Genomic DNA, 27,873 nt, shown 5'->3' on the forward strand with positions numbered 1-27,873 from the left:
GAGTGTTTGTCACGACTTCTGGAGCTTGAGCTTGTACCCGCTCCTCTACTATCGTCGGAACTTCGTTGTGTACCGTAGGTCCTGTACGTCATCTATATTTGGAGGTGGAGGGCGGTATTGTGTAAAACTCTCCGTCTCTAGTGTTGGGGCCGTGTCGGCAATTTTCCGCATTTGGCTCACATGGCGCTTAATGGTTTTCTTATTATCTAACTCTATACTATAATGTAATAACCCTAAACGACTTACAATTCTACCAAATAACCATTTCGTACTACCTATATAATTTCTCGCACTCACTCTCTCACCTGGCCGAAATTCTCTTGAACATTCGTCTAGTCGGATACGCTCATTATATGCAAAGTATTTCGGATCAACTAAGTCTAGTGTGCAGTTTATTTTTCGACCAAACATGAGTTCCGCCGGGGAATTCCCTGTGTGTGCATGTTCGAAAGTTCTGTACTGTAGTAATAATTTTTGTAAATTAGAGTGCGTGCCGTTACTTTCTGCACGTAGTTTCTTTAATCCATTCTTCACTGTTTGAACCATTCTTTCTGCTTGGCCATTTGTGGCTGGATGATAAGGTGCAGTTAATTTATGTGTGCATCCTATTTCTTTTAAAAACTGTTCAAATTCGTTTGCAATAAAAGTTCTGCTGTTGTCTGTAACCAGTACCTTAGGAAAACCGAATTCGCTAAATATTTCTCGACATACCTTAATCGTGCTGCATGTGGTTAGATTATCTATGATCTTAACAATTGGATATTTCGAAAATGCGTCCACTAGGATTAGAAAATTTTTCCCTAGGAAGGGACCTGCGAAATCCGCATGTACCCTTTCGAATGGTTCCGCAGGTTCTTCCCAAATGTGAGTTGAGATTTTTGGCGGGTTGTTCTTATGCATACTGCATACTGTACATGATTTCGCACAGTCCTCGATATCCCTATCCATATGTTGCCACCACATTAATTTCCTTGCTAAACTTTTCATTTTAGCCGCGCCAAAATGCCCGGAGTGCAATTCTTTTAAGACTCTAGCTCGTAGTTGCTGAGGAATAACTACTCTATCATTGCGTAGTAGAATGTTATCATGTATTGAAAATTCTTGAATATTTATATTTTCGAATTTCTTATTCGACGTACCTGATTCAACCATGTCTCGTAATTCGCATAGAGTAGCATCTTTTTGTGTACTTGCAGCAATTTCTTTAGTTGTAACTGGCAATGTATGTACCGTATGTATGTGTAGCATATCTATAACGTCGTATTCGCAGGATTTTTCATATAATGGCAACCTGGATAGTCCATCCGCATTCGCATGATCTTCAGATCTCCTGTACTGTATTTCGTAATTATAAGCTCTTAAAAACAGCGCGTAGTGCTGCATACGCAGTGTCGTAAACGTCGGTAAGCTTTTGCTGGGTGCCAAGATTTGAGTCAAAGGACGGTGATCAGTCACCAAGGTGAATTTCGTGCCGTATAAATACTGGTGAAATTTTTTAATTCCGTAAATTATCGCGTATGCCTCCTTATCTATTTGGGCATATTTACGCTGCGTGTCACTAAACGTTTGCGAGGCACACTGAATAATTTTTTCTGTGCCGTCCGGTAGTTTATGTGACAATACTGCTCCCACCCCGTACTGGCTTGCATCTGTTGCCAGCACGAGAGGTAATGTTGAATCGTAGTGCGCTAAGATTTTATTGTCTCTAAACTCTTGAATTGCTCGTGTAAACGCCTGATCACAGTCCTTTGTCCAACGGAATTGTACAGTTTTCTTCAGTAAGTTATTTAGCGGATACAGAATCGTACTCAAGTTTTTTATGAAGCGTCCGTAATAATTAACAAAACCTACGAAAGCCCGTACTTCTGAAACGTTTCTTGGTTTCGGCATTCTTGCGATCGCGTATATCTTGGCGGGATCTTTATGTATTCCGTTCGCATCAATAATGTAACCGCAGTACTGTATGTGAGATTTGAAAAATTCGCATTTTTCTAGATTGATTTTAACGTTTGCATCATGCAGTCTTTTGAAAACTTCCTCAAGTTTACTCACGTGTTTTTCCTTAGTCTTACTTGCAATTTTGATATCATCCAAGAATACCGACAGATTCTCGATTCCCTGCAAGATAGTCTCGATCGTACGTTGCCAAATCGCTGGGGCAGACGCAATGCCGTACATTAAGCGCGTCACTTTGTATAGTCCGCAATGAGTCGAAATCGTAAGTAAGTGCTGGTCCTCCGGCACCACTTGTAGCTGCAAATATGCTTTCCTTAAGTCGATTTTTGAAAAATATTTCATACCTGACATACTTGACACCAGCTCATCGAATGTCGGGAGTGGACGCTGATCTATTACAATATTTTTATTTAGTGTGACGCTGTAATCTCCGCAAATACGGACTTCTCCATTTTTTTTAATAACCGGTACAATGGGTGTAGCCCACTCCGAAGAAGGGACTGGAATTAGAACTTCTCTTTTAACTAATTTTCCAATTTCGTTTTCCACAGCCTCCTGTAATTTAAAAGGTAATTTGCGATGTTTTAGAAAGACCGGTTTGGCATCGGTTCTCAAATTGAGTTTTGCGTAGAACCCCTTAATAGGTTCTTCGACCTGTTTTGTAATTGACTCGTATTTGTCTAGCAACGCCGAGACCGATTGTTCGTTTGGAACAATCGTATGTATTTGGTGTTCTTCTGGGCCCTTGAACGTAAGCGATTGCAATGTATTAGTATCTAATAATTTGTGCATCCACTCGCGACGTAATAGCGGAGTGCATTCCGTATCGACAATATACAAGTTTAATTTACCTGAGATATTATTATAACTGACATTTACCTTAATGAACCCTTTTACCTTAATATCGTTTTTGCAAAACGACCTCAATTTTAGATCTGTATTGTACAACCTATACTTAGGGAAAAGTCTTTTCGCTTGGCTCGCACTTATCAAGGAGACCGCAGCGCCGCTGTCCACCTCGAATGTGATTCTTCTTCCGTCCACTTGTAATTCGGCTGTCAATTTCTCTCGTCCCAAGACTGTATGAACGTTGTGCAGGATCAATATTGTCTCTACTGTATTCGTCTGTTTTGGAGCGCCAAAGCAGACTTTCTGTAGGTGTCCTCGCTTGCCGCAACCGTTGCATGTGATATTGCGATCCAATGTACATGCTGTAACGAGGTGTTCCCTTCCGCAGCGAAAACATTTGACAGGTAAGTTCCGTGTGTTTTCCTGCGGTGGGCCCTTCCCTTTTCGTTGTACGCTCCTGCGTGGTGCGTTAGGTCGATTCGACCTTTGAGTATTTGTATCGTTAGCATGTTTCGTTCGGTTTGTTGACGTACGTATATGTTCAATTTGGGCTGTTGGTAAATCGCGAATTCGGGTGGTGCTGAGCCCAGCTAACTCCATTGTTTGCGCTATGTTTACTGCTTTCTCGAAGGTCAACCGTTGTGTTTCTAGCAACCTCATTTGAACATTCGAATCGCGTAAGCCGAAAACGAACTGATTACGTAATGCATTTTGTAAGAAATTCCCAAACCCGCAATTTACGCTTAATTTTTGCAATTGTGCGGCGTAATCCGCAATAGATTCCTCTTCCTTTTGTTTGTAACTTTGGAAGGTGAAAGCCTCAGCCGTCTCTAACGGCTCTGGATCGAAAAAAGCTTTCAGTTTAATGCATACCTGTGGGTACGTAGATTCGTAAGGGTTGGTGTTGTTCATCAAACACACCAATTTTGCGTAACTTTCCATCCCAATGTATTGTAGTAGGTACGTTAGCTTCCTTTGGTCGTCTTGTATTTGAAAAACCGTAAAGGCTCCTTCTAATCTTTGGAGCCACGTGGACCATTTATATCTGGTTGGATCGTAGAATTCGATTTTGAATGCTCCAGGAATCACTTCACTCGTACTTGGACTATTCGTCGGCATTGTATATGTCGTATTTGCAATTTGTAACCGTTGTAACAGCAAAACACGTGCGAACTTATCGTTTGTAACTCGTTAGACTCGAGGAAACTAATTTTTGCTCTGATATCCCATCCTCGTCGCCAGTGTTAGAATTTCGTGGTAGGACCAAAGTCTTATTGTTTCTGTAGCTTTATTAATGCACTCGTTTTTCGTCTCTACGTACACGAGGCCTGAATCTCGTCGACTCTCTCTGTCTCATTGCTCTCCCCACTCACTCACATACGTGCGCGCGGCACTCTCGCTTTTTCGCTCCCTTAGGCCTCGTTCGCAACGCTCACCTAACAGTATACTTATGTAGATAATTAATTAAACTCCTTATATTATAGTCAATTTATATGATACAATTCCATTAAACCCCCTATAATCCTATTTAATAGAAAAAGACATGTGAGCAATAAAACCAGCCAAATATAACTGTAAGGAAGGAAGAAGAGAGCCTAGTCAGATCAATGGACCAGGGGAGCAATGATATATATATTGTGACCCGTTATTTTCGTGGGTGCGCTCTATACTCGCTGTCTCTACACTAATGTCAGTCGCGTTGCGATTACACATTCGTTGGGCGCCAGCCACGTCTTGTGGCAATCGGAAAATAAAGGGAAAGGGGTAAAATGGGGGTCGCTATAGGGGATGGGATTCGTGGCACTTATGTGCGTACAATGTTTCGCGGGGGAATGCGCAAGGAAGACTGTTTATGGCTGGGAGAGATCTCAGGGTAGGGAAAAGGTCCGTCAGGAAGTCCGTATACGTTACGCGTAGGAGGATGACTGTAGATGGGAATGATAGGGGTTGGACAAGGAGACTCGCAAAACACAGAAATCTTTGAAGAGTCAGAGCAATACGCGGACGCGAATGTACGCAGGCGAAGATTGCCGTTGCCGAAACTCACACTTCTACAATAGTAATACGAAATAGACTTACTCCAAACTCCTCACACGCACTTCTCGCAACTCGCTCTAATCGCTTCTCTAAATACTTTCGCTCTCTATACGTTCGTTTTCTATACGTTCGCTCTCTATATACTGTCGCTCTCTATATACTTTACTCTCTGCTCGCTCAATGCTAATTGATGGCTCGTCGTAGCCGCAGCGACGACGAGCCCATCGCGGGATATTTTTGTGGAGGGGATGGGTCTAGGAAGGGGGCCTTTTCCGGCAACGGGATAGATCGGTTATCGATTGTCGATCTGCCGGTGTTCGGGGTCGATGGGGCTGGCGGATCTCCTGCAGTGGCGGGTGGGCTGAGGTCTTCGGGCTCGGCGACAGATGGCTCCGGGTGGACGTTTGTATCAGCTTCTGGGCAGCTTCGACTATTTTTCCGAAGTCCCGCGTTGCTTTTTCCTTCTGGAAGGGTTGAAGGTCTGTCGCCGGCCTCGAAGCTCCTCTTGAAGGTGGTCCTCGTTATTTTCTGTCCGTCGCCTCCATCGGCCCGGCACCGGTGGGCAGGGGGAAAGGGGTAAGGTGAGGGAAGGGTTATCTTTAGGTGGGAAATGTAAGGTGGGAGAAGCGCAGCGATTGTAACGGGGGCGTACGGGTGTCACCACGTTACAATATATATATATATAAATGTACCAGTCGTTGCGACACCCTAGTTAAATGGAAAGATATAAAAAAAGAGAGAAAAGGAATACAGATGACACGCCGTCTGATCTTTGTTAAATGATCTCGCATCACCGGAGTTTTTTTGGTCCGTGTTGCGTTCGCTCTATTCGAAATGAAACTCGCGGAGGCGAAGAATTGTTAAAAGTTTACGAAGCATCTAGGAGAGGTTAAAGCTGAGAGAGTTTTACGATGTCTTAGAAAGAGCAACCGTCGAAACTTTGTTTTTGCGACGTTCTTTTCGTTGCTTTCGTCCCCACGCTCTTACGCTTTGGTTGTTTCTTTCCCATCCATGTTGCGATAAAAAGATTTCTCCATTTTCCGAAAAGGACGGATCTGGATTCCTCTTTCGAAATAGAGAGAGAGAGGTACATGCGGGTAACCTGGAATCTACGAAACATGCACCGTGGTAAGATTCGTGCGTCCGCCTGATCGATGTGTGTTGTTTACGGACCGGCTGCGAAGCGACGATAGCGAGTCTTTGAAAAACTATGTATCCATTAGTTAGACCGATCGTCGCCGGCCGTGTGTCTGTTCGAATCTCGCAACGCACGATTCAGCGACAGGACGCCCGCTCGAATTCCTTGTGTGCGTTCGTACTTTTCAAGGTTTTTAAATGTACTTTACGCACGACCGTCGACAGGAGCGTGCCACTGGGCGTTTCTCCGACGGTTTCCGTCTTTGGACGCGATCGTGTCGTCTACGATCGAACAAACAAATACGTTGGCGACGCCCGAATTCGCTCTCCTGCGCGCGCCGGGTGGGAGAGTGATGTAAGTATTGAATGTGATGTGTGTTAATAATGAAAATAAAACTCTAAAGATCTAAAGAGTTTGAAATACAAAATTTTACGATTACCCTGAACGGTGGATCACTTGGGTCGTGGGTCGATGAAGAACGTAGCTAATTGCGCGTCAACGTGTGAACTGCAGGATACATGAACATCGACATTATGAACGCACATTGCGGTCCACGGATACAATTCCTGGACCACGCCTGGCTGAGGGTCGTTTTCTTAACAAAAGACTGCTTGCGTTTGCTTCTCGAAAAAGAGTAATTCATTGCTTTTTAAACATCCCGCCGTCGTTCAACGAGAGTAGAACGTTTCGGAGCGGGATTATCGAAAGAAATTGAAAGAATGAATGAACGATAAATAAAAAAATAAGTCGCAACGTACGAGCGATAGCTGAGCAGTTCGTCGGCATTTGTCGTGAAAACGATGTTACGAAAATCGCAACCGATACACTAAATGCAGGCCGTTAAAGGAGAGAAACAAATTTCGAAATAGCTCTTCGAACTAGCGCAAGTGCGTCACGGTGCGCGAGTCGTTCGTTAAAATTTATAAACAACCGCCCGTGAAAGCACCGAGTTCTCGGAAGGTAATCTATAATGATTCTCCATCCTGCTGGAGTTATCGGATCTACGCGATTGTTCACTCGTAGAAATCTACGCTCCCGACGTTGCCAGAAACGATATTTACGAAATACCTGAGAATTTTCGGTTCGATTGTTTATGTTCATAATAAAACCAGGAAAACTAAGTTTGATGAAAAATCCTGGAAAGGTATTTTAATGGGCTACGAGCTAAATGGTTATAAAGTGTGGGATGTGGAAGACAGTAAATTTGTTACGGTAAGAGACGTAATTTTCGATGAAACAACTTACTTAAAAACTCGTCCGGAAATGAGAATTGAAGGGGATAGTGTAAATCCCGATAATAAAACTGATGCATCTGACATACAGTCAAAATCAGTAAAATTGGGTGAAAGAGCTCATAAATCTGATAATGGTAAATCAGATATATTAAAGTCGAGTGTAAATGTAAGCTCTGAAACAGAATTTGTCGAACAGAATAATAAATCTGTAGAAGAAACAGATAAGCAAAATGAATCTTCATCTCAGTCTGATAAAACAAGCATGCCCAGAAGGAGTGATAGGATTAAAAATCGTCCTCCTATTTCATATGAGGAAAGTGATTTGCAATGTGATCTTCTTATGTGTGCACAGTCGTTTATTGAAAAAATTCCAGAGTCATTTGAGGAAATAAAAATAAATAATGATAGAATACAGTGGGAACAAGCGATTAATGATGAGTTAAATTCGCTTGAGTTTAATAAAACTTGAACTTTAGTGGAAAGACCAAATGAAATAAATATAGTAGATTGTAAGTGGGTATTTACGATTAAGGTAAATATTTAGAATAACGGAGCCACCTTCGATTTCGGTCACCTTGAAATATGTTGTCAAGGTCGTCATTCTGAACAACTTTTTCCTATACATATAATAGTCGGACTCTTTTAGTTTTCGAGATATTTGAAAGAATAACGCGCTTTACTATCAATATTTCCAAGAGTGAATAAATTGCAACTAGGATCCTATACATATCCAAACACTCCCGTCCCCACGACGACAATAATCCCAAACCCCTTTGGGACGAACTTAATTACTTCGAAAACACATGTGGGGATTAATGAACGGATAGTATATAGGGTGAGGAAAAAGTCCGAGACCGGTGAAATATCTCGAAAACAAGCCATTTTAGGAAAAAATATTTAATACATAAATTGTAGGGTGTCAATAGATGCATCAAACGGTGGTACGTACTTGACCTTGAGCGTAAGTATGGAGGAGCTATCCAGGTCAAGTTAAAAATTCTAAATGGAAACACCCACTTTTTATTTAATATTCTTGTAGCTGACATCGAGAGCTTTTCAAAACACTTCCATGAGCTTCTTTCGGTTGAGTACTTTTCGAGATATGAGTCGATAAAGTTCAAGTACCGTCGGCATTAGTAGTACAGTCTAATGCTAAATGTCAAGTTCACTGATTACTTTGGACATTGAGTCAACGACTTTAGTAAAAATCATAAAGAAGATATATGTATATATACACACAAGGCACTCTATTGAACGCAAAATGCTGTCGAAAGTTTATGTAGCCTTAAGATAACTATTTTCTCAAATATCTCGAAAAATAAAAGAGTCCGACTAATATATATATAGGAAAAAGTTGTTCAGAATAACGCCTTTGACAACATATTTCAAGGTGATCGAAATCGGAGGTGGCTCCCTTATTCTAAATATTTACCACGATTAAGCATGATGAGCATGGAAATCCTTCGAAATACAAGACACGCCTAGTTGCTCGCGGTTTTAGTCAAAAATACTTAATAGACTATAACGAAATATTTGCACCAGTTGCGAGAATAGTTAGTTTTAGATTTATACTAGCTTTTGGTAATCAACATAATTTATTGATACATCATATGGATGTGAAAACTGCATTCTTGAATGGTGAATTAAAAGAGGAAATTTATATAAGAGTTCCTCAAGGTGTAGAAAGCAATGAAAATCATGTCTGTAATTTGAATAAAGCAATATATGATTTAAAACAGACAGCGAGATGTTGGTTTGAGGTATTTGAAAGATGTCTCTTAGAGAAGGGTTTCCGGAGTTCATCAGTTGATCGATGTATATATATATTAGATAAAGGAAATATATTAGAAAATATATATGTATTATTGTATGTAGATGATCTTGTGATTGCTTGTGCAAATATGGTAGCAATGACTAACTTTAAAGAATATTTAAAGAACAGATTCAGAATGACGGATTTAAATGATATTAGTTATTTCTTAGGAATAAGAATTAAACGTGACTATAATAAAATAACTTTAGATCAAACCGCTTATATCAAAAAGGTCTTAGAAAGATTTAATATGAATGAGTGTAATCCTGTCAGCACTCCTCTGCCAAGTAAACTAGATTATTTAGCCTTGAATTTAGAAAATAAATATGAAGCACCATGCAGAAATTTAATTGGTTGTCTAATGTATATTATGATATGTACAAGGCCCGATTTGAGTACTGCGGTGAATATTTTAAGCAGATATACAAATAATAACAATAAAGAACTTTGGCAGAGTTTAAAACGTGTATTAAGATACCTCAAAGGTTCATGTAATATCAAATTAAGTTATATAAGAGGTAATTATAATGATATAATAAGCGGTTATGTAGATTCTAATTGGGGAGGTCACGATGAAAATGATAGGAAAAGTACGACAGGATATTTGTTTAAATTATTCGAACGATGCACAATATGTTGGTCGACAAAAAGACAAGCATCAGTAGCTGCATCATCTACTGAAGCAGAGTACATGGCTCTCTTTGAAGGTGTGAGAGAAGCTATGTGGTTAAGATCTTTAGCAATTAGCATCGCGATAGATATTTCAAAGCCCATTGTAATATATGAAGATAATAATGGTTGCATAAGTATTGCAAATAATCCAAGCAATCACAAGAAATCGAAACATATAGATATAAAATATCATTTTTCTAGAGAACAAATAGAAAAGAATGTAATTAAACTTAAATATGTTTATATAGATAGTCAAATAGCAGATGTGCTGACGAAACCGTTACCAGCACCTAAATTTGTAGAATTCAGGACAATGATGGGCCTGGAGTAAGGAAAGCACATGCAGACAAATATATATATTCACATTTATATAACTCTAGATTAAGTTTTTTTTTAAATTTCTATATATATATATAAGTGTGTGAAATGGTCTGATCAGGTTTTCCTGAGTTTCCCTGATTCTTCGCAACAAATGTTGGGCCATATGCAATTCCCAGAAAAAGCAAGGAAGGATAGTCTTATTTTTTTTTATAAATAATTTGGTTATATATAGTATACGTGTATATAATCTATCATGTATTAGTTTAGTTTAAAACTGCCGATTCATTTTTGAGAAGGCGTGTTAGATAATTTGTTTTTTCTATCTTAGCAAAAATGAATGGTGGAGTTGAGGGACACTGGGTGCATTGTATGGAAAAGCTCTAACTTTGTAACCAGAGTCAATGGGCCTCTGGCCGTATCTAAACTTATAGGTCTGAGTAATAAACACGTTGCAGACCCAGGCCGTTATTTTTTTTTCTAAAGTGGGCGCCGGATTTTCTGCGTTGCATTCGTAGAAAGCCTCGCTTCTTAGCTCAGCTTTCATGGGTAAAGACGTCCTTCCGAGCTTATAATAAAGTCTATTTTTTATTTAAATATTGTGAGTTTCATTGAGTTTGAACTCTATAATCTAATACTAGTAACGTCACTTTGAGATCTGTGGACGGTGAGAAAACAGTAATGTAAATTACTGCTGCCATGGCGAGTTGTGAAGCGTCAGAGAAGCCGTGTAATTCCACTGTAGAATCGTTGTAGGTGTTGAACCACCTTGGTATTGAGAGCTTGGCCAAGCTTGTAAGATCTTCTCTGATCGCGATCCATCTTGTTGTAACATGGGATGGCAGTGGATCATCCCATTTGAGATTGAGAAGCCATAATTCTTGCAGGAGTACCTTCGCTCGAATAATGACTGGTGACAATAAAATAATTTTTAACAAAAAAAACATCCGACTTCAAAAGGTACTAAAAAGTGTAAAATAATTTCTATTGCATTTGTACCAATATTCCATAGCTATTAATAATGTCTATTTAATCATTAAATAGGATACTAAATATATTTCAAACTTTTCGGAGGCGGCGCAAAATTAAAAATACCCGAACAAACGGTGCTGCCAATAACGAGTTGATTGTAGTATGGCAAACTTGGTAATTAATAAGTCGTAAGAGAAAAATTATAGGTCCGGCTGAAAACATTTGTAATTTTAACGATTGTATGAGAAATTGGCAGCACTCCTGATGGACATGCACTATACTGCAATTCACAAGAGACACTACTTAACTAGCGCCGCTCACTAGGTCTAGAGAGATGTTTAATAACGTGTGTTATTCCCCTCTTCAGCTGGCTTCTTATTATACTTTGCGATCATATAAATGGTAGGCAGAAATATATGACGTACGATAACTGATAACCGGTAATGATATTGTAAAGTTTCACGATACAATGAAATTCCTATTATTTGTCGCAAAAAAAATTATGCGAACGCAAAGTTAGAAGCAAGCTGTAAAGGGGAATCACACGCACTATTAAAAATCTCCCTAGACCTCAGTAGATCACTAGCTGCGCGAGTTAAGTGCGGTCACCCCTGAACTGCAGTATAGTTACTTCGGAATGGATTTGTTGATTCCCGTTGAATATTCTTTACTTGAAATTATCAAATGGGTGATTTATCATAGGTTGCCGACGCCCGAGTTAGGATCTTCCTAGTGGAGGAAAAGTTTTTAATTTTGCGCCGCCTCCGAAAAGTTTGAAATATATTTAGTATCCTATTTAACGATTAAATAGATATTATTAATAGCTATGGAATATTGGTATAAATGAAATAGAAATTATTTTACACTTTATAGTGCATTTCGAAGTCGGATGTTTTTTTTGTTAAAAATTATTTTATTTCACACTTTTTAGTGGAACCAGTTGTATTTGTAGGATAGTGTAAGGTGATTTTAGATTTCTGTTGCTTAGCTAATAACCATAAACCGAAAGAAAATTGACCGAATTTAAGTTGTTAATAAACAACAAATTTCATAAATTTTTGCAACTGGGATCATCGCGGATATACCGCCTACTAAATGTGAAAGGTTTCATCGCTATCGGTACATTCCCTGCAGCATAAACGCCGGAAGATATAAATGAAGTATTACGTATTTTGCGATAAAAGTCGTTAGGAATGAAAAAATACAAAAATTTTTTTCCAGGACCAATTAGAAGATATACTCTACAAGATGCAAAATTTTCGATCCGACTGGTCCATCCGTCTCGCGGAAATCGGTGAAAAATGTAAATCAAGCATTACGTTCTTGCAAAAAAATCGTTAACAATGAAAAAATGCAAAATGCCTATCTGACGGGACCAAGTGGGAGATATACTCTACAAGATGCAAGAAGTTTCGTTCCGATTGGTCCATCCGTCTCGGAGTAATCTGCGAACATACATTTAGAAAAAAAGTCATTAAGAATGAAATAAAATAATTTTTAACAAAAAAAAAAATCCGACTTCGAAATGCACTAAAAAGTATAAAATAATTTCTATTTCATTTACATCTGTGTTCCACAGCTATTAATACAATCTACTTAATCGTTAAATAGGACACTAAATATATTTCAACCTTTTCGAAGGCGGCGCAAAATTAAAAGTACCTGATTATACGATCCTGCCAATAACGATTTGATTGCGGTATGGCAAACTTGGTAATTAATAAGTCGTAAGAAAACATATTCGAAACGTTGTAGATACGGCAGAAAACATTTGTAATTGTAGCGATTGTATCAGAAGGTGGTAGCACTTCTGATGTACATATATACTGCATTTCACGAGAGACCATACTTAACTTGCGCAGCTCACGAGGTCTAGGGAGATTTTTAATAACGTGTGAGATTCCTCTCTATAGCTTGCTTCTTAATTTGCGATCATATAAATGGTGGACAGAAATACATTACGTACGATAATTGATAAGGGATGATGATATGGTAAAGATACAGGATATAATGAAATTCCTATTATTTTTCAAAGAAAAAATTATATGTTTAATTTTGCGCCGCCTCCGAAAAGGTTGAAATATATTTAGTATCCTATTTAACGATTAAGTAGATTGTATTGATAGCTGTGGAATACAGATATAAAGGAAATAGAAATTATTTTATGCTTTTTAGTGCATTTCGAAGTCGGATTTTTTTTTGGTTAAAAATTATTTTATTTCACACTTTTTAGTGGAATTAGAGAAACGAACAATATTTGTAGGATGCCGTAAGGTGGTATTTCGTTCTTAATGGTTAAGTAAGGATGAAATACTGGTGGTTAATAAAAATAAAAAAGCAGAACACCGAATAACATTATTTTAAATAACTTTAATTTTGTTTTTTTTTTATTTAATAGAAACTTAGTTGAACTATGTTACCCCTCCCCCCCTCCCCCTATCCCCCTCCCCCATTCCCATCCCGGGTACCCCCTCAGGCGCCGCGACCGGCCAGCCGCTACTCCTCTTTCTGTAATGTAAAATTGAAATCATTAGATATGTATTTTTTTTTATTAAAATATTATTATTATAAATATTTGCCCTTATATTGAACAACAAAGATGTTCTGATAAGGGCAATATTGTATTCCTCTGTACGAGGCAAGAATTCATAGTATAGTAAAGAATAATCTGTAATACATACTTCGCGGTGGCCTCGCCGCCCCCTCCGCCGCCTTCTTCTCCTGCTCCTGAGGGAGGGGCTCCTCCCTCGGTTGATCGCCCTGTCCATGCTAAGGGAGGAGCTCCTCCCTCAGTTGTAGCAATTGCTGTTCTTGCTGTTGCTGCAGCTGTTGCTGTAGCAATTGCATTTGCCGCTGATGCTGTTCGTTCTGTTGCTGCAGCAACAGCTGCACATCACGCACCAATTTTTGATCTAAAAGAGAAATATATATATATTACTGGCATGTTTCTGAATCATGCAATATATGCATTTTCCAGAGTTTCTTTTAATTTTTCTTGAACTCTTTTGCCATTATTAAAGTTGAAATAATACTTACAATCGTTTTCGGACGTCTCCATTTGTACTGTTTTTTTTTTTTTAATATTATTTTTAATATTATATTTATTAATTACGTTTGTGTTCTGAATCAAAAATATATACATGTAATATTTGCAACAAAAGATATAAGTAATAACAGTTACATTAATATTAATTAATGACTAGCGGTGGAAGATTATCGATTACAGTGACATAGTGTTCATGTTGTATAGAACGAAAAATTACACGAACGGCGACAAGACCGTATATATCGAAACACATCTATACTTTTTAAAGCATATTAGGATAACGAACATTCAATATGTACTGTTTCTACATTTTTATTATTATATTCATTGAATACGAATCCGGAAACTATTTTTCACCAGTGGCTAAAATTTTTGATTATTTCAATTGCCAAATATATAAAATATTATCAACTACGTATGTTTAAATATCGATAAAAGTGATAAAAATGACATTCGAAATACAGTAGTACTCAAATATTTTTTTTTTTAAATTCAAGTTGTAGAAGAAATTCTAATTATTATATACATGTGCGATTTCATATCAAGTTTACTGCCGACTAGTATAAATAAATAAACAAATTATTCGTTTGTTCCCCTATTCAATTGCGTTCGTTATTTAACTCCCGAACAAAGTTTCTAATAGCGATAAATGGTTCCTACATTCGTATTCAGCGCACATTCAACCGTTAGAAAGCAATATTGAATATGAACATTTTAAATAGAAATAAAAGGTTCTATTGATAATAAAAACAAAGAAATATCTATTCATATTTGTTAACATATTTATATTACTTTTTTATTATAATAATTGCAATAAAAATTTGTTAACAATTCAAAATCTAAAGTTAAATAATGAAATGAAAATAATAAGTTATTCTTTGATGTAATAAAACTATTTTTGTTCAAAGTAACTATAATAATACACCAACTAAATAAACCGCACCACCAGCCATTAAGAATTATTAATATATATTATTATATACAATGTATACAAAAATTAAACATTGCTCGTTTCGTACTTACCACTTGTTCGAGTCACTGATCGTATGAAACTGAGCAGTAATCTGTGACTTCCAAAGGGAGAGAGTCGGTCGGGCACATTCCCGGATCGCACAAATTGTTCTCAATGTTTATATTCCTGTTGGTATTGTAACGTCCCGGAATTATTCGCGAGCACGCTACTGCACCGACGCGTAGGGAGAGCGGTTCCCTATGAGAAGGCGACTCGTATTTTTATATAATATAATAATAAAGGAGGGATTATAGGTTCGGGTGGCACGCGGTAAAGGAGTAAAATCCAACGTTAATTCCTTTCTCAAAATAATAAGTATGTTTATTCAAGAAATTATGTGCTGTTCGTTTATAATGTAATAATAATAAAAAGGTAAGGAATATAAAAAGAATGTAATTAAATAATGAATGAATTGATGTAATTAATTATTGAATTTAAATAATGAATTGAATTAATGTAATTAATTAACAAATGTTGCGCCCTGTTTTGAAATACAAAAAGAAAATAATAGTATTAGTAAGGTACAGTGAGTACGCCCTGGATTGAAAAATACAAAGAAAATAACAATCGTGTTTGTACTAAAATTGGAATACAATAAAAGAAAATTGGATTATTAGTTACAAAAATAATTCAACCTAAAATAAAAATACAGAGGAAAATAAATTGATTAGTAAACGCGGTTCCAGATACGATTATAAAACTTTAAGTCTATAATTTGTATTTACAATATAATTTAATTTAATACAATTTAATGAATTTAATAAATTGATCGTTTGTCGGGAAATTGGCTAAGATCCGTTTTGACGCTGTAGGAGCTAGCTCGTTCGGCCACAGTTCGGTTTCTGGGCAACTTAGCCGTCACTGAACAGGCCGCATCCAAGGAGCTTCTGCTTTCGCTCGCTCGTTAAGCTTGGTAGCGAACACTGCAAAACGGTATCGTCGCTCTAGAGCCAGTGTACTAATAGGCCGCATCCAAGGAGCTTCGGCTTTCGCTCGCTCGTTAAGCTTGGGTGCGAACCTGACACGTAAGAGAACCGCTGCGAACCGATAGTTGAGCGCTCCGGGTCTGACGCGGAACCTTTGCCGCCTTGCCGACAAAAGAATCTAAGGTTACTGAATTCTATATAAATCGTACCATAGACCCGTGCCGGACTACGATCAGAATCGAAATGAAAAATCTTTGCGCGGCACGCTCGTATTTATACCGGAGAACTGCTGACGTAGCAGTTTTTTCTACCTGTACTTTCGATACCGGAAGTGTTTGGACTTTGACCTGCGCGTACGTGACTCCGCGCGTATCGCTATCTCTGTCTACGCACTGTTGTTGTCTCTTTCTATACCACGCTTGTTTCTATCTCTTTCTACGCGCTGTTGCTGTCTCTTTCTATTTATTTCGCGCGCTGTGTCGATCTTTTATCGACGCGGTAGAATTATCGACGCGACAATTATCGACGTATATTTTGAAGTATATAAGTTTTTGTGTTAAATATAAATATTAATAAATATAAGATTCTTTTTAGTTATTAAGTGTGAATATAATTATTTAAATCAAAATAGTACAATAATAAAAAAATGAACTGTTACAAATTTTTAATTATAAAAAAAAAACGAAAAAATGAATAAATATTTTAATAAATACTAGTTATTAAATTCTTCTTGTTTATTCTTCTTCCTGCTAGATGTTACAGTATGTGCGTAGTAATTTATATTGAACGTAAATATTCGTAAATATTCTATTCACCTCAAACGCGCAAAAACCAAACGGCGTACAGCAAGTGAAATAAAAAAGTGTCTAGTCAACGTTTAAAACAGAATACATACCTCATTTAAAATTTGACCAAATAACTTGAGGTGTTTTTTAATGAGAAGATACAAATTTATTTATTCAGATATGTGCTTTCGCCGTTTAAAAAAATTACAATTTGTTGAAATCGTGAAAAAATTGCTTTCTACTATTTTCTTTCACGATTTCAACAAATTGCAATTTTTTAAAACGACAAAAGCACATATCATAGTAAATGAATGTGTATAACTTCTCAAAAAACCTCAAGTCATTTGGTCCAATTTTAAATGAGGTAATCTGTTTCAAACGGTAACCGAACACTGTTTTATTACACTCAGTATACAACCTGTCGAAATATGTTTTTTTCGATCCAACGCAATCTGTCGCGATGTACTTTTACAATCTGACTCTGGTAAAAAAGTTGAATATTATTCAGTTCGAAGAATAATGTAATAACTATAAAATTATACACTGGGCATTAAACAATCTTGGTAATTATTTAGAGATACGGCCCACCCTCCGATGACCTTGAGCTTGACATATGTTGTCAAGGTCACCCTCCTGAGTGACCTTCAGAAGGTTTTAGCCGTCGCCCGTTTTTTATTAAAAAATTATTAACCAATAAAATTTCGAAAATATAGCAGTTATTTTGAGTATTAAAACGCATAATGGTTTGCGCAAAGCGTTATAAATATTACCGTAAGTTGTCGATTAATATGCTATGTCATGATGATGAATTGCCCTCGACAAAGATTTCTAGAAAAGGAGCTGAATATTTCATCATGCACAGCAGTTGATTGGGTGAACTTTTGCCAAGAGGTAATTAATTTATTTCCTAATGATTTTATTCGTAAATGTACATATATAATATTTGAATACAACAATGTTACATTTTAGCTCATGAATAAATGGTTGATGTGCAAACAAAATCCAATTGGTGGAAATGGAATCATCGTCGAAATTGATGAAGCTAAATTCGGACGTCGAAAATACCATCGTGGACGATTGATCACAGGACAATGACTTTTTGGTGGTATACAACGGGGCACGAAAAATATGTTTGTCGTGCCAGTTGTATCTCGTAGTGCAGAAGTGCTACTACCCTTAATCGAAAAATACATTGCTCCTGGGTCGATAATCTACAGCGATTGTTGGAAAGCTTATAAGAAAATCGACAAAAAAATATATCAGCATAGCGTAGTCAACCATTCTAAAAATTTTGTTGATCCCAATACGGGTATCCATATCCAAAACATAGAACGCTTATGGAGAGATATTCGCGGAGGTATTCCACAATATGGTCGTAGAGAATACCATTTTCACCATTATTTAGCAGAATTTATATTTAAAAAAACATACGATTTCAACGAACGGTTAGATGCATTTCTTGAAATAATGTCTACTATGTACCCTTTAACGGAAAATATAAACGAATAAATGAATTAAATTTATTATTATTATTGAAACCATATTGTCCGTTCACGACAAGTTGGCGAGGCAGATTGTTTACTTTCTCACTCTGTTCCACCTCTCCTGCTCCCGTGCGCTATGTCGTTATTGGCTGCGGCCAGTGACAAAGGACGACGACGAGCATATCTGGACAAAGTGAAATAGAATGATAACTTTGCAGCATTGACGTAGCCTCCCAATTGCCGATCTCTAGCGGCAATAGATAGAAAGCAAGAAATTGTATCTTTTTATAGCTGACACTTTAATTGGGTAGTTACGCCAATGCTGTGAAATCATTCTATTTCACTCTGTCCCAATATGTTCGTCGTCAACCATTGTCACCGGCCTCAGCCAATAAGGAACATGCCTGTGGTTGCTAGAGAGGTAGAATAGAGTGAGAGTATGACCTTGACTCGCCAACTTGTCGTGAACGGAAAATACATAGATGTGATAGGTTAGGTTAGGTTATATATTTAAATCCGGCCGACGTTGGGCGGCCGGCAACGCTTTCTCCAAATGATAGTGTTGTTTAAATAATAACGAAAGAGTTGCTAGCCACCTTACGGCGGCCGGATATAAATATATGACCTGACCTAACCTAATACATCAATAATATTCACTTCCAATTGAGTTTTAATGGACATTTCCACCTTAATTTTTACAAATCTGTTTTGGTTAATAACTTTTTAATAAAAAACGAGCGACGGCTAAAATCTTCTGAAGGTCACTCAGGAGGGTGACCTTGACAACATATGTCAAGGTCAAGGTCATCGGAGGGTGGTCCGTATCTCTAAATAATTATCCCAAAAAATGAGCTTCGTGAAGCAAATAAGAGAACGTGAGATATAAAATCATAACGATATAAATATACGAATCAGTGCCAAGATGCATAAAAAGACACGTGGAAATGTAATTGAATATAAAGTAATGCAAATTTTAATTACATTGCAAGTATTTGTGAATTTCTGTTATATTAGATCCATTTAACATTGCCATGAGTTTTGTACGTATATCGCATTGCTTTATTTTCCACTTATCACACAATGTAACGGAATTCTACTATAAGTTTGCCTATTATTGCGATCGTCCTCACAATATAAACAAATATAGCTACAGCCCATAGACAGATCGCCTAGTCAGTTGAAACAAAAACCTGGCAACGTTTCGTGTTCAATTGATTACTACTGCTGTAATAATTAATTGAATCTTTTGAAAATTGCTGCAAAGGTAGTCGTTTTAACTACTATTATTTTATATTTTCTATAAAATCCAAAACCGGCCACGTCTACTTGGAGCGACTGGCAATTCTTTCTAAAATCCACAAAATCAGCCACGTCTGCTTGGAGCGACTGGCAATTGTTTCTAAAATCCAAAACCAACCGCGTCTGCTTAGAGCGACCAATAATTGTTTGTAATAAAAAACAAACCAACCGCGTCTGCTTGGAGCGACCAATAATTGTTTGTAAAAACAAACCAACCGCGTCTGCTTGGAGCAACCAATAATTGTTTGTAATAAAAAACAAACCAACCGCGTCTGCTTGGAGCGACCAATAATTGCTTGTAAAAACAAACCAACCGCGTCTGCTTGGAGCGACCAATAATTGTTTGTAATAAAAAACAAACCAACCGCGTCTGCTTGGGGCGACCAATAATTGTTGGCAATAAATAAAAAACAAATCACGTCTACTTGGAGCGACCAATTGTTTCTAAAATAAATAAAAAACAAACCAACCACGATTGCTTGAAGCGATGGGTAGACCTACAAAACATGCATCCCGTATGAGGAAGTATCGTGCGAATGAATCAAACGACGCGACGCCACGCAATTACGTCTTTCTAAAGAACGTGAAAGAAACGCAAAGGCACGGCGTGAAGAAACTATTGACAATCGCCGTTCGAGATTGTCTGCAAAACGAAAATACGCTATTCCGAAAGAATCGCGCGAAACGATTGACGAAAGAAAACGTCGGCTAAGCAGCATTTCTAATCGTTTAAAAAACGAATCTACCGAGAAACGATCACGTCGTATCGAATTAATGAGCAGGCGTTTAGCGAACGAATCTGCGGATGAAAGGTCACGCCGTTTCGCATTAATCCGCAGGCGTTTAGCGAACGAATCTACCGCGGAAGGATCACGCCGTTTCACATTAATCCGCAGGCGTTTAGCGAACGAATCTGCGGAGGAAATGTCACATCGTATCGAATTAATCCGCAGGCGTTTAGCGAATGAATCTGCGGAGGAACGATCACGTCGTATCGGATTAATCCGCAAGCGTTTAGCGAACGAATCCAATAAGGAACGGTCACGCCGTATCGGATTAATCCGCAAGCGTTTAATGAACGAATCTAATGAGGAACGTTCGCAACATCTAATGGTTGTGAGAAATCGTATGCCGAAAGTAGTACTAAGTGAACGTGTCGAATCAAGGAATATACGTTTAAGAAATATGCGTGAACTAGCTAAGAAACGGAGAAAAGAACTTCTCCTTTAGGAAGACTACTTTAAATCGGCTATTAATATTTTTGCTAATGTACTGTGTGCAGTGTGTTACAAGACTTTATATCCGCAGCAACGTTACGCTTTACACACGCAGCCTTTGTATAGTCTAATTCTTGCAAATTTATTAAAATCAGAGAAGATAACAACATGTTCTCGTTGCCTAAATCATCTCAAAAAACACAAAGTTCCATCACAGGCATTCTGGAATAAAATGAAACTCATGCAGGTACCTCTGAAGATAACAGGTTTATCGGAAATCGAAAAACAAATGTTGTGCAGAATAGTACCGTTTCTTAAAATCATGAACGTGTGGTTTGTGCTATAGAATGTGCATATCGGTTGTGCCATCTGCCCCTTAAAATGAGCTCGAGAAAAGCTGTATTTATAAACAACTGTCGGCCTGTACAGAGATATAGAATTCTCCGATTCGAAGAAAATGAAACATCATTTTTCAATAACATATTCGATCGTTACGTAAAGAGACCAGACAATCTAGAGGATTTAAGCTTAGCTGAATTTGCTGTCCGATATGAAACAGTTTCAAGTGGATTGTGGACAGAAGAGGATGGGGACGCAGAACTTAGAAATGACGATGAAGAAATATCGAGGTCGAGGTTTATAAAATTAAAGGACAATACCCGAATGCGAATAAGAAAAAAATCAGCTGTATTTCGCCATCGATATTATACCTTAAACAGTGATAGGGAAGGACATTTTTATAACTTAATAGTGTGTCACATTCCATTTCGTGATGAAAGTACACTTATGTCCGAAAGCGAATCCTCGGAACAATGTTTTCTTCGACGGCAAAGCGAGTTGAAACCTATGTTGGGTAACGCAACCGTCGAACAATTTGCTCACGCAGAGCACATTATCGAAGCGGTGTTCGCCCAGGCTGTTGCTTTGAATGTTGTACACTCAGTCCCATCGAAGCTGTCGTAGTGAAGTTGGCGCGCTAACGCATTCACGCCGCGGCGGCGTTAGCGCGCCAACTTCACCGCGACAACTTCGATGGGACTCGGTGTACACGAAGAAGAAAGTAATAATGAACATTTAGGAGAACCAGTCAGAATTCATGCCGACGAAACAGTATATTATGATCAAGGTGATTTATATGAAGATCAACCGCAAGAAGAAACACGTGCAATTCCCGAAGACGTATTCTTTAATAGCATTCGAAGTCTGAATATTCAACAGAAAGACTCATTGAAATCAGTTTCCGAAGTAATTGAGAAAGATATTAAACAAAATGATCATGATGAAAATACCGAACAAATGTTGCTTTTTATTACCGGAGGAGCTGGTAGCGGTAAGTCGTTTATTTTAAAATTACTTGTTGAACATGTTAAACGCTGCTATAATCCTACAATTGATACGATGATAAAATCATCTTTCATTGAAGTAGCTTCTTTGACTGGCGTCGACGCCCGTCAAATATTCGGAAAAACTTTGCATTCCTTGTTCTCGTTACCTATTGACAAAACGTACTGCAATGACCTATCGACGACTGACAGGACAAAGGCTCGAACAGGAGAGACGAAAGTGGCGTCATACAAAGTTGTTGATTATCGACGAGATATCAATGGTGTCTTATGAGAATTTGCGAATAATTCATTTAAGATTGCAAGAATTCAAAACAAATGATAAACTATTTGGTGGCGTAAATGTACTTCTCTTTGGCGATATCATGCAGTTGCCCCCAGTAAAAGGACACTGGTGTTTTGTACAGCCACATTGGTGTACTGCAGAAATTAATTTATGGCACCAATTTTCATTCTGCGAACTCACCATTAATATGCGACAAAGAGATGACGTTGAGTTTATCGATTTATTGAATAACCTTCGGTTTGGAGAAGTGACAACTTCTCAACTGGAAATACTATGCGAACGAAGAAGAATTCCCCTAACCGGAGAGTTCGAGTATGGTGCAGCAGTAAGAATATTCCCAACGATAAAATTAGTGGATGAATATAATTCAAAAATGACTGGTGAATTAGCAAAATCACATCGAATGTACATCATTGATTCAACAGACGAGTCCCGTGAGGGAGCTACATATGGAAAAAGGCCGCCAGCAAATGTCATACCTGTAAATGTAAATAATTGTGGCGGACTATTACATACAATAACGTTAACTGATGGATCACGAATCATGTTGCGACGAAATATATCAATTTCTGATGGTTTGATAAACGGCGCAATGGGAATAGTAAAGAAATTTAGATGGCCGGCACTTCGAAGTGATCAACTAGAACAGGGAGAGTTGCCAGACTCAGTACTCATAAAATTTGACGACGAGTCAATTGGAAATAGATTCAAAGATACCGACGGTTACATTCCAATATCTCCAGTTGTAGCAACGTTTCAAGCAACGAAAGGTTATGGAGACGTCGAGCGCAGAACTTATTCTAAGTTGGGCAGTAACGGTGCACAAATTACAAGGGACTACATCAAACATAGCAGTAATTGATCTTGGCAAAAAGAATTTTGCAAAAGGCCAAATTTACGTTGCACTTAGTCGTGTTAAAAGCCTAGCTGGTCTAGTTTTATCTGATTTAGCACCAAACAAAGTCCTTGTTAAACCTCATGACGAGAGAGCACTCGCAGAAATGCAAAGATTACGACAGTTACTTTTGCAAAGAAACAGTCCAAATCGGCTGCCAGCTTCCGATACGTGAAGAAGAAAGCCAAGCCTTTTTATTATTTTTTATTATATTTATTAGCAACCAATTGGTAAAGAAACTGACGAAGTTTACTTGCAGGGACAACTTTGAAAAATCGCGATCGGCATTTTCCTTGGACGGTAACCCTAAAGAATAGGCTTTTTATTACAATAACAGTAGTTATTAACAATAAAAAGTTAACATAAATTTATATTCCACGAATCGTTGTGGAATGATCTACGAAATGTGAAAACTGTCATCGCAATCGGTGCATTCCTTGAACCAGAACGTATTTTGCAATAATGAATACCGTTCGGAATAAAAAAATGCGAAATGTTTTTATAACGGGACCAATCGGAAGACATGTCCTACAAGACGCAAAAGATTTCATTCCGATTGGTCCATTCATCTGGAAGTAATCGGTGAACAAAGCCAGGAAAAAAAAAATACTGATCGAATTGAGTACTGTAATGTCGCGGAGTTCTCCCTCTCACTGAGTTCTCCGCGTACTTTTGTATGATTTAATCTACGTTGTTAGTTAGGTAGAGGTTCTTACTTACCTTTCGCTGGGCGAGGATACCTATAGAAATAAGTCGTCCTGGTGGATGTAGACAGTAGGGTAGACGTTTAATTGAAGTTCACACACTTCCGAGCACAACAAATGTTTATGGGTATTTCGTACAGTTCTTAACTTGCGCGTGTTTTACAATTGACGAGTTGCTCTGTCGGGTCTCTGGGTCCCGTAGCAGAGTCGTATATTGCGGATTTTGTACGCGTGTTAGAATAAAATCCGGATTCGCGTTAACGGACTGGCCGATTCTGAACGAGTTTCACGGAAGTGATCGGGTCGCGATGACTTTTGAGTCTGCACTAAATTTGATCTGATACGAGTTCTGTACTATAGTTGGTCTGCACGCGGGCGGTTTGGTCTCGTTATTATATATTGATTAATGAAGTCGACTTTTGATTTGGCAATTCGGGTGAACCACCTCATCCGGATCGTCAGCGTTCTCGCCGTACGACGACCCGGCTGAGTTGCTCACTCAGAATTTTTGCGGAGCGATGAATTTGGATGGTGCAATAGAAGTTCAAAGAATTTGTATCGCGAAATGTAAGTTTAAAGAATCTGTATAGCGAAATATAAGTTTAAAGAATTTGGGTGGCGAAATAGCGGCTTAAAGAGTTTGGGTGGCGAAATAGAAATTTTAAAGAATGCGTCACAGGACGTGACAGTACCCTCCTCCTTTTCGAAGTTGGATAAAAATGCAAAATGTTTTCTTAACTGGACCAATCGGAAGACATACTCTACCAGACGCAAAATGTTTCGTTCCGATTGGTCCATCCGTCTCGGAGTAATCGGTGAACATACATTTAGAAAAAAAGTCGTTAGGAATGGAAAAACGCAAAATGTTTTTTTAACCGCCCGCGTTGCACAAGTCAGTTAATTGTGAAGCAATTTCAATTAACGAATCAAGAGAATCTACACCACCAAATATGTCGTCGACATACCTTGCATATTTGATTGATGGTACAGCCAGTGGGTAGCGTTGACCCTCGTCCTCTGCAAGTTGCAACAGGGCTCTGACTGCAAGAAATGGTGCAGCCTTGGTACCGTAGGTGACCGTTGTTAGTGTGTATGGGACTTCGTTAGATTCCTCATCAATCCACAGTATCCGTTGGAGATTCCAGTCGTCTTCATGTATTCGTACTTGACGGTACATCTTTGTGATGTCCGTGGCTAAGATGCAGTTGTGATGACGAATCCACAGCAAATCGTCGTTGATATTGAGCAGAAGATTCGCACCAGTGTGCATGATGTCGTTGACAGAAATTCCAGTTGTTGTTGGACTTGAGCCATTGAAGACAACCCGCAGCTTTGTTGTTTCGCTGTCAGGCTTGAAAACTCCGCGATGAGGAAGATAATAGATTGATGTGTCGTTGGGCGAGATTGAAGAAGCCGTCTTCATGTGACCGAGGTCCTCGTATTCTTTCATGAACCGTTGGTATTGTTCACGGTACTCAGGATTCCTGCTGAGCTTGTTAAGCGTGCGTCGCAGGCAGGAACGAGCAGTACTCTAAGAAGTGCCCAAAACATTAGTATTTGATTTAAGAGGAATACGCACCACGTATCGCCCAGTAGAATCACGTCCATGCGTTGCAAGAAAGTGATTTTCACACTCTTGTTCTTCAGGTGCGAGTTGAGATGTTGTTTCCGTTGGAGGCTCCTCTTGAATCCAGAATTTCGCCAGCAATTCTCTCAAAGCAGCGTCGCTGTCTTGAGAGACCGATGCATTGAATGATGAATAAGCACGAGCTTGACGTGTGCTTGCTGGTCCAATAACGAGCCATCCGAATATAGAAAGCTGAGCGACTGGCATTGATGGCGAACCTTTAACTAAATTTGGTTTAATGATCCGTCCGTAATTGTCGGCACAGATGATAATGTCGATTGTTCTTGGTTTGTAGAAATTAGGATCTGCCAACTTGAGACGGTTGAGATGTGGCCATTCTTCCTTGGGTGTCTTAGAAGATGGCAATGTTGCAGTTAAAGTTCGTAATATATGAATTTGTATCAAAACTGATAAGGTATTGTAAAGAGATTGCAAATGTAATAATACAATACCTCGAGTTTGTGTTGATTTTTTGCCATCAAGTCCCAGCTGTTCGACGAGATTTTCAGCGACAAAGCTGAGCTCCGATCCGTAGTCGACGAGCAGCCTTGCGTTGTGGGTTGCAGATGATGTGATGACTTGTGCATTTGCTGTTGCTAACAGCGTTAGTTCAGCTTGCGTTGCAAGTGAGCACGATCGTTGATCGCGTGTTGGCGGTTGAGTTAGATCGTTGACCCGTTGAGCTTGAGATTGTTGTGCGACGACTGCACCTACACCTTATTGTGCATCTGTAGAAGACGACGTTGTCGCCTCCTCTGACTTCTCGGCTGGAGCCTTAGCCGTTGGCTGTGCAGGCGGCAGATGGTGTGGTGTGGGCGTCCGCACTGCTTGCACCTGTGCTCTCACTTGCAGTTTGCTGTTGTGTGTCGGCCGCAGCAGTTTCGACAAAGTGAGATTTTGTCGACGAGACGTCGCCTCTCTGGAGCTGTCATTGCCCAGAACTTTGAGCAGGAGATGATGAAGTGGTCATCTTGGCAACAGTCGCACGGATATGCGTGCACTGAAGCCCTAGCCATCGCTGATACCTGGGTTGCAGAAAGCGCAGGTCGTTGACTTCTAGTCTTGGCCTTAGCCTGAGCTTCTGCTTGAGCTGCCGCTCTTTCAAGAGCTCTAGCCTTTGTTGTAAGGAACTCTTCAAGTTTTTCAGGCCTGGGGAACTCCGTTGTCGTTCCCAAGCTGGTTTCCCAGGCTTCGCGCGTAGTCTTGTCAAGACTACGCGACATTACATGCACAAGAGTGCAGTTCCAGAGTTCTTCTGGCGTTGCGAGGGCGCGTAGCGACGTGTTGTAGTCGCGCAGATTGGCCGCCACGTTGTGGTAGGCCGTACCATTTTTGTGCTGCACTGGCGACGTCGAGAAGAGCTGGTCCAGCAATGAAGAAATAATGATTCGCTTGTTCTCGAAGCGTTGCTTGAGGTTTTTCCACGCGATGGGGAATGAATCTCCGATGGAGGGCAGGTTGGAGATCACTCGAAGCGAATCACTCCGTAGGCACGACCGCAAGTAGTGAAGCTTTTCTACGTTGGAGAGGCGTTCATTTTCGATGATGATCGAATTGAATACTTCGCAGAAAGCGGGCCATGCCTCGTATCTTCCCGTGAATGTCGGAAGTGTAAGTTCCGGGAGCTTCGACGGTGTTCGTCGTGTGGGTGAGGCCCCGCGCGCTGCGCGCAACCTAGCGTGCGCTGTACGAAATTTGCTGAGGCGACGTCGCACCTCAACAACTACGCCCATCTCCAAGTCGTAATAATCATGAGCAAGATAGGGGTGAGAGTGCTGACCCGTGGGCCAGGTTACCGCCAGGTAGGAATGTTCCGTTTGGAACATCTTGTCGATGTTATCGACTTGTTCTCCGATGGAGTTGATTTCGTCGATGGACGTCTCGTCGAGCATTTCTGGCATTGTGTCCATGATCTTGCGAAGCGCTTCCACCCGGCTGATCTGCGCCTTCGCTTTGATAATTAACTCCATGGACAGGCCAGATGGAGATGATGCACGAGTTATGCGTTTTTCCACCGTTGATGGAGGCGCCTCTCAAGGGAGTGCCGTTGGCACTGCCAGCGTTGCTGTCGTCGGAGGCGTGGGTGATGCCTGTCGAGAGGCAGGTTTCTCTGCCTGAGACGTCGTCTTGGAGGCCTTTTCTCCCTTATCAGCCATCACTGCACTTTACAGTCACTGACTTTGAGAGTCACTGACAACGTTGTTGCCGCACACACGAACCGTCACTGCCGATCCGGCTCGAAGGACCACTAAATGTTCA

The 27,873-nt window shown here is 39.3% G+C and overlaps 3 protein-coding genes and 1 non-coding gene across 4 annotated transcripts; 1 reads left to right on the forward strand and 3 right to left on the reverse strand.

Moving 5' to 3' along the window:
• Positions 1-614: 614 nt before the first annotated feature.
• On the reverse strand, positions 615-3,924 carry LOC114882020 (uncharacterized protein K02A2.6-like). Its single transcript, XM_046289524.1, has 2 exons — positions 712-3,924; positions 615-659 (listed from the first exon to the last, which is right to left on the reverse strand). The coding sequence occupies exons 1-2, from the start codon at positions 3,922-3,924 to the stop codon at positions 615-617; spliced, it is 3,258 nt and encodes a 1,085-aa protein (XP_046145480.1).
• Positions 3,925-6,416: 2,492 nt separating this feature from the next.
• On the forward strand, positions 6,417-6,571 carry LOC114882302. Its single transcript, XR_003790396.2, has one exon. It is a non-coding gene; the product is annotated as a 5.8S ribosomal RNA (ribosomal RNA).
• A 6,898-nt stretch (positions 6,572-13,469) lies between these two features.
• On the reverse strand, positions 13,470-15,238 carry LOC123988772 (zinc finger protein 853-like). Its single transcript, XM_046289518.1, has 4 exons — positions 15,060-15,238; positions 14,027-14,111; positions 13,672-13,902; positions 13,470-13,498 (listed from the first exon to the last, which is right to left on the reverse strand). The coding sequence occupies exons 2-3, from the start codon at positions 14,046-14,048 to the stop codon at positions 13,760-13,762; spliced, it is 165 nt and encodes a 54-aa protein (XP_046145474.1). The 5' UTR covers positions 14,049-14,111; positions 15,060-15,238; the 3' UTR covers positions 13,470-13,498; positions 13,672-13,759.
• A 9,620-nt stretch (positions 15,239-24,858) lies between these two features.
• LOC123988780 lies at positions 24,859-27,584 on the reverse strand. The gene is made up of 6 exons (XM_046289525.1): positions 27,330-27,584; positions 26,640-26,975; positions 26,461-26,539; positions 26,067-26,324; positions 25,567-26,021; positions 24,859-25,518 (listed from the first exon to the last, which is right to left on the reverse strand). Exons 1-6 carry the CDS (start codon positions 27,582-27,584, stop codon positions 24,859-24,861), a joined length of 2,043 nt encoding a protein of 680 aa, XP_046145481.1.
• Positions 27,585-27,873: the final 289 nt, after the last annotated feature.

This window comes from Osmia bicornis, unplaced genomic scaffold, assembly GCF_907164935.1.
Source record: "Osmia bicornis bicornis unplaced genomic scaffold, iOsmBic2.1, whole genome shotgun sequence".
In the NCBI taxonomy this organism is placed as follows: Eukaryota; Metazoa; Arthropoda; class Insecta; order Hymenoptera; family Megachilidae; genus Osmia; species Osmia bicornis.

Bases quoted from the DNA above. Each gene is read 5' to 3' on its own strand.
- LOC114882020 (XM_046289524.1), bottom strand. From the start codon at position 3,924: ATGCCGACGAATAGTCCAAGTACGAGTGAAGTGATTCCTGGAGCATTC. The intron at 660-711 runs GTATGTCGAGAA...TACTGGTTACAG, and splicing joins CCACATGCAGCACGATTAAG to ACAACAGCAGAACTTTTATT.
- LOC123988772 (XM_046289518.1), bottom strand. From the start codon at position 14,048: ATGGAGACGTCCGAAAACGATT. The intron at 13,903-14,026 runs GTAAGTATTATT...TTTCTCTTTTAG, and splicing joins GGAGACGTCCGAAAACGATT to ATCAAAAATTGGTGCGTGAT.
- LOC123988780 (XM_046289525.1), bottom strand. From the start codon at position 27,584: ATGGAGTTAATTATCAAAGCGAAGGCGCAGATCAGCCGGGTGGAAGCG. The intron at 26,540-26,639 runs GTATCAGCGATG...GGGCAATGACAG, and splicing joins CTGCGCTTTCTGCAACCCAG to CTCCAGAGAGGCGACGTCTC. The intron at 26,325-26,460 runs GTGAGAGCACAG...AATAAGGTGTAG, and splicing joins CACACAACAGCAAACTGCAA to GTGCAGTCGTCGCACAACAA.